Genomic DNA, 7,302 nt, shown 5'->3' with positions numbered 1-7,302 from the left:
CCCTGAGAACAAGAACTTATGACCAAGTTTCAGACACATACAAGGGGGAGGGGGCTGACTGAGTGAATTTTCAGCAAAAAAAAATCAGTCTTGCTGAGATGAAGAAAATATTCAGCAAAACAAAACAAAACAAAAAACAATATGTGAGAAAGTAAGCATATTTATTGTAGTGCAACATTTGACAGATTTGCAGAAACTTGAGACAACATAATTGATTGAAAGTCCAGAAAAGTCCTCTATCTCATAACTCTTTATAGGATACTGAAATACTTGGAAAAGTATTCGACCCTAGAGTGTTAATGGAGCATATTACATGAATTTTTTTACTTGTGTGACTTTTTTCAAAATTTGTCATTTTTATGCTGCAGTGAAGTTACCATATATATTTCCTGGCCATCTTAGGGTAAACATTTTTTCCCAAAACTCTGTGCATAAAAAATATAGGAAAACCATACATAAACTTAAGGCAACATGTATTTATGAACATTTTTCTTGATTGACACTGAGGACTCAAAAGAAAAGAGTTCATTTTTGAGTTGATATTGAGCCCGCTTTGCAGGAAAACAGTAACAGTGACATGTAGAGCTAGTGAAATCAAAAAATATTGAGGTAGAATTTGTAAATACAAGAAGTAAAAAGAAAAAAATAGCATTAAAACTATTGGTGGCACTTTTTTTTCTTATGTGTAATTCAGTCAAAGCTAAATAAATCACAAATGTTGAATTACTAAATCAATTTAAGCAGTAATAAGACTCCCAGTAACATAAACACCAATATATGCAGTTTAATTATAATACCAATTACCATAAGGTCATAATAAATCATTATGTAACTCTGTACATTGGTGCTAGTCTTGGCCAGGACTCTCTTGTAAAAGAGATTTTAAATCTCAGTGGCATTTTCCTGGTAAAATAAAGGTTAAATAAAAAAATATGGCGCCACCATTTCTATGTTACAAATTGGTCAGATGCAAAAATGTCACCATCTGTCAAGTTCAAACACAAATGTCCTTTTTGTGCTAATTTTAGATAGATAGTATTTAAGGAACAGGTCTTCTTTTTGTTGATCTTCCAGCCTCTAGATGGCGATAATAATAAATAATCCGCCTGTTCCCGGATCACGTGACTTCCATCAAAACAAACCTCGCGAGCCAGATTACAATGGTAAGAGGTCAGTGAGTGAAACTTTTAAAGGCATTGGAAAATTTAGAAATCACGCAGCTGGTTTTATGATGAACACTGCATTGAAGCACTGGAAAGAGGCGGCCACGCTCATTTTAGCTGCAGGACACGTGCGTGGCGCGGACCGTTTATCGTTAACGGCATCGCCGGCAGGGGAAAGCAGCTGTGGACGGTCACATCTGCCCCACAAGACCCTCTTTGATTACGACGTTTTGCTTCTTAAAAGAAGCGGTAAAAGTGGATTCATGCCCAATGCCTATGTGTTTCCTGGGGGTATGATGGACGTGTCGGACTTCTCCAGTGAGTGGCTGGACATTTTCAAATCTTTCACCAGCTCCCCCAATTTTGGGTTGAGAAGTGTCAAACAGCCTCTGGAGACCAGACCCCCCATCTTTGCTACAGACCGACTGAAACTGGGCTCTCCCATCCCGGGAGAGGTCGCCCTCCGGATCTGCGCGGTGAGGGAAACGTTTGAGGAATCTGGTGTGCTGCTAGTTGCGTCTAAAATAAAGGAGAACAAATTGTTAAAAAGCATACAGGAGTTTGGTTGCATTGAGCATTACGAAGTGAATGATCTGTGCAGCAGTGAGCTCACCAAGTGGAGGGTTCTGGTAAACCAGAATCCCTCCAACTTCATCAGGATGTGCAGAGAGCTACAGGTGCTGCCTAACATCTGGGCTTTACACGAGTGGAGCAACTGGCTGACTCCCGCAGGCCGATATGGGACGACGAGGTTTGACACAGCTTTCTTCATCTGCTGCTTGCAGGAGATCCCGTATACACTACAAGATGAGAAGGAAATCGAGTGTTTTCAGGTGATTATATCCAGCCAGGTTAATTTGTAATATTTATGGAGAACATAGGTGTAGATTTCACATAAAACACACATATGACATATAATTTCTATTTACCAATTCATCCTAAAAGGGCACCAGCTATATAATCCAACAGTATCCCAGCTAAAACCCGAAAGAACCATAGATGGTAAAACACGGGTCATAGCACTGCCCTGCAAATGGTCTCACCGAATATTAAAAAGCACTGCAATAATCTCATATGGATACACAGCCAACAAGAGATGGGACTGCTAGGAATATATATTACTGCAGCGGGTTAAACTAAAGGAGTGAGTGAAACAAATAAAAATATAGGAAGTTAGTTTTTCCTCACAAGACACACTTGCAGGTATTATCCATGGGCCATGCAATGCCAGGGGATGAACTAAAGCAAAGAAATGGTGGATATGAAACAAGAATAGGACTGCAAGAAGCAATATTAAGGCCCTTAAGTGATCACTGTAAGACAGATGATTGGGGAAAAAAAGATAATCACAGCAAGTGATTAAATATTTATGACATGCAGCAAAACAAAACAGTTTAAATAAGCACAGATTGAAAATGTAATGGATATAAAAAAGTGTATAATCTCACAAAACTCACAGTGTGAGGCTAGCATCTTCTCTGCCCTCCTGCAAATGAGAATTAATAATACCTCACACCCCTAACTTCTTTATACAGCTCCTCTACCAATCAGTGAAAACCTCCAGGTGCCACTGGTTACATGTGTATGTGTCAGCATGAATAATTCAAAAATTTGGTTCTTGCAGTAGAAATTTTGCAGAAAATTTGGCTGCACACTAGCTGAAGCTGGTAAATAACTCTAGCTCTTGTTGGTGTCTTTATACCAACTGACCCATTTAATATCAAATTAAAGGTAAACTCACAGTGTTGCAGTTCTAACCCCCTCCTGTGTGTTTTAGTGGTCCAGACCCTCAGAGGTCCTGCAGAGCTACCAGGCACGAGAATTGTGGATTCCACCTCCACAGTTCTATGAGCTCAGCCGCATGTGCCGCTTCCCTTTACTGAATGACCTCCACAACTTCGCCAGCCAGCGTGCCACAGAGGGTTGTGAGCGGTGGTTGCCTGTTGTCGTATCAAAAGATAAACACCACATGTCGGTGCTGCCAGGTACCAATTTTATACTTGAACATTATAGAGTCATTGATTTATGCCTAATTCTAATAGATTAATTCTTGTTTTTATTTGTGTTCTCTTGGACTGTTTACTCATTCCAGGTGATAAAGTTTATCCAGTGGATACTTCAGGAGAGTCAGAGGTTGCAAAAAATACAGGCTCTCAGTCAAAGGATCCTCAGAATGCCCCCCCCCTGCACCGCATGGTGATGTCAGATCCGTACACTATAAGTCTGCAAATCACAATCACTCCAAAGTACAACCATGTGCTCCCTGTTGTGCAACCAGCAGTGTCCTGTGACTCAGAAAGTCAGCTTTGACAAGCCCTATAGCTCCTTCTGCTCCTGTGCATGTAAAATTTAAAAAAAGAGGCAAATTTACTGTGAAATCTTTTATATTAAACAGTTTTATTGGCAGCAGCAGTCTGCTGTACTGCTTATATTGCTTTAGATTGTTTTCTTTTGTTTGGTTTGTTTGTTTTTGACAAACTTTGATCTGTTATCCTTCATCTGACTGTATTCTTGATTATGTCACAGTCATTACCATAGAGATGCGTGTATGGGCTTGTAAGATGTGTCTGCCAGCACCAGATGAGCATTTTAATTATTTGTCAGTTCCATCACTGTATATTTTACTATGTTAATTTTAATAATAAGTAATAAGAAATTACTTACTGCTTTGAGTGTTAATGTTGTTCAGATGGTCTTGTTTAGGATAAATTCCTAATAGATTATGCTAGAAGACAAACACGAATAAAGGACATTCAGTCTGCAACTCAAGGCAAACTTTGCAAGACCTGATAGACAGCTCATTTAAATATTGGGAGTTAGTCTGTTTTTACAGTACAGCAGGAAAGAAAAGTAGTTTCAGAATTTTAATATGCATTTTAAATATTAGATCACAATTATGGTTATCATCAGCATAAGATAAGAAATTTTGTTGTGAAAAACCTGCAGTTAATTAACTAATTAACTAGTATGTTAAGAAAATGTGAAGCACTTACAACAACCCAAACCACTTGAAGATCAGCTGCAAATGTAGCAAGTTAGGATTTTTAATTGTGTATAGACCTTCTGCCTACACAGACATACATAGATTAAGAGCTCAGTTACCCCTGAGAAATGTGGCAGTCGGGTTGTTTTTGTTCTTGAGCAGGTCAAAGGGATTTGATCAATGGTTCTTATTATAAAATACACTATATTACCAAAAATATTCACTCATCTGCCTTCACATGCATATGAACTTGAGTGACATCCCATTCTTAATTCATATCATTTAATATGATGTTGGCCCACCCTTTGCAGTTATAACAGCTTCAACTCTTCTGGGACGCCTTTGCACCAGGTTTAGGAGTGTGTTTATGGGAATTTTTGACCATTCTGTCACAGTGCCATCCTGGCATTTACTGAGCTTCTGAGAGCGACCCATTCTTCCACAAATGTTTGTAGAACATTTACTGAACAGTTTGCATGCCTAGGTGCTTGTTTGTTTTTTCACATCTGTGGCCAGGGAAGTGGATGATTTGGGTGGATGAGTGAATACTTTTCGCTCATCGTGTAGATTGATGACAACAGTAAGTTTAACAAAAATTTTAATGAAATCTGTCAAACCTGATGAATTTAAATAACCATCTAAGTCTGATACAAACTTTCATTTAAAAAGTAGTCACTATATTGTGACCAGGTTTAGCTTATAACTACAGAAACAGGCTGACTAAACATATTCACTTAAATGACTTGTGTTGTGAGGATAATAATCTGTTAACAGTCATATTGTTGGGATTGAACAAAAAAGGTTTAGGATAAGGTTAGGGTGAGTCTGCTGGAAAATCTAATGAAAAAATGTGTGTGTGTGTGTGTGTGTGTGGGGGGCCTTCCCTGTTTTTAGGAGTGGTGAAAGCTCTGTGGGTGTTTTCCCTGCTCAGTGCAGTGTCCTTCATGGTAAATTAATGCCTTATAAGATATTTTGTGTGAAATGGGTCATACAGGATGTCAGCAATTTCTAAATAAATTTATTATTAAACAGATATATTTATTCATTATTCATTTAAACCTTTCACTAATGCTGTCTTAACTTGCCTTTATGCAGTTTGTTCTGATTTGTGTTTGTGATGTGCAAAATCAATGAGCTAAACTAAACAGTGACTATGAAATCAATTGGAGAGGCAACAACAAGACAACCAGAAAAAAAGGGAGTAATTATTCGTGTGGCCACAGATCAATGCTCTCTCCTTATCCTTACTGATTGATTGTTAGTGTCCTTGTCACTACTGTCAGTATGAAACAGTACCTGAAGCACATTCCGGTTGTACAGGTAGTCCAGCTTCTCCAGGATGACATATCCATGTGCTGTCTGAATGAGATTTGTTTTAACTGAATGAAACTCTTTATATGACAAACTTTATTCTCCATGAAACATAAGCTTCCAAAGATATTTGTTTTTAACTTTCCCGTGTAGACTTAACTGCATGTTTGGCATAACAACAAACTTTTTACAGGTAAGAGTAGCCATCAGTTAAAATTACTCCTAATGTTCCAGTATGTTTTGTGCCAGAGCCCCCATTTTAGAAAAAAAAAGTGCAACTCAGAGGTATGCTTTAGCTAATTCACGCAGATATTTCCTGGAAATCTGAAAATGGAAAAAGAGTGTGTTTATCATCACCCCAGAAAGCTGAAAATGAAACATTTTAAAAAGTGTATGTTTGCCCAAATACAGGGGGTGGCTTAACTTACCCAAAGCTTCCTCTTTTAGGATTAGGATCCCCCCCCCCCATAACTGTTCATCTTTTTGGTATCATCTCTCGGAAACACTCTATCTGTCACACGTTAGATGTGACAGATAGAGGAGTGAACTGCTGAGATAACCAGACCTAGTGGGAAGAGGCTGAACTAGCACAAAAGATAGATCTAAATATGCGGTCACAATGTCTCCTGGTTTTATCAGGAAAGTACCTTAATGTCACTTTGATGTGACTGAGACATGTCTCCCAGAAAAAATGAAGACACACTGTAACCAGTCAGCAGCCCTCGGTCTGTTTTTCATCTTTCTGACATATTTTACCTGTCAGCATGATAAAAGATGCAGAACTTCTGTCCCCTTTTGCCCTCCCCTGTCCTCGCACCTCGTCTCTTTCTGCTTCAGAGTGCTGTGTGTGTAGGATGGTGGTGGCAGAAAGCGGGTGAGTCGAAATAACAGTGCTCAACCTTCTGTGCTGTTTGCAGAGTATGTTAAGGGTTTCTATGGCAACTCATAGCCTTGGAAACCCACCATCTAAGTCCAGATGAAGTGATGATGCAGTGGTCTGTGTCTGCCAAGTGTATAGCTCACCTATTCATGAACGAGTCTGGTTCCTGTGTTTGTTTCCAAATGAGGGAATGAAGCAAATAAATGGTTTTGGTGTACACAAATTAAAATACAATACCTCCAAATGGCTGTTGACAAAATCGATTTACTCACCTGTAAAGGTGAGTAATAAATTTGATGCTGTGGCTATTTTCAGAAACATCTTGCATAACAGAATTTTTTTTTTTTTAAAGCAATTTTAAAGGATGCACGAAACAGTCTCTAAGTTGCATGTTGCACAAAAGCTCCTCTTCCTCTGGAAGAGAGTGGGACAAATGTTAAAATGCAGCATTTGAGGAGGCTTGATCTCATTCTCCACTTAAATCTCCTCCCTTTCTTCCTCATGTTTAATTAATCACTTTTATATTTTTAGATTTCTGGATGACAATGTAAGTCTGCCATGAGTTTCAAGAGATTCGAGGTGCATGACTCACTGTTAGAAGAGCTCAGTGCCTCTGTGAAATGACAGCAAAGATAAACAAGATGTCAGAAAACCTACTGTGAATGTGAATGTGAGCAGAGCGTGCCACTGATTTTCACACATCAAAGTCCTGCCAAAAAAAAAATGCTCTCAGCTCTGTTGTTAGAAGATGAGTTATCTTGCATTTCATCTCCTTTGTTGTACTGCATTCTATTTATGTTTCTCCACAGGATTCCTACATTGAGAGGTGGAAAAGAGAGAAAAAAAAAGAAATACAATGGACAAAACCGAAAAAGGGCTGTGCATGATTAACTTCTAATGTTCCAAATGATTGCTACCTTAATCTGAAACTTGAATAGCTTTACAAGCTTTTTTTTATATATATG

General features: G+C 38.6%; 1 protein-coding gene across 1 annotated transcript; it reads left to right on the top strand.

The window, feature by feature from the left end:
• Positions 1-1,104: 1,104 nt before the first annotated feature.
• On the top strand, positions 1,105-5,163 carry nudt19 (nudix (nucleoside diphosphate linked moiety X)-type motif 19). Its single transcript, XM_030757936.1, has 3 exons — positions 1,105-1,996; positions 2,941-3,148; positions 3,256-5,163. The coding sequence occupies exons 1-3, from the start codon at positions 1,229-1,231 to the stop codon at positions 3,471-3,473; spliced, it is 1,194 nt and encodes a 397-aa protein (XP_030613796.1). The 5' UTR covers positions 1,105-1,228; the 3' UTR covers positions 3,474-5,163.
• The last annotated feature ends 2,139 nt before the right edge of the window (positions 5,164-7,302 follow it).

This window comes from Archocentrus centrarchus, chromosome 3, assembly GCF_007364275.1.
Source record: "Archocentrus centrarchus isolate MPI-CPG fArcCen1 chromosome 3, fArcCen1, whole genome shotgun sequence".
NCBI classification, from domain to species: Eukaryota; Metazoa; Chordata; class Actinopteri; order Cichliformes; family Cichlidae; genus Archocentrus; species Archocentrus centrarchus.
Note: the sequence above shows the minus strand (reverse complement) of the source record. Positions and strands in the feature narration are given on the sequence as shown.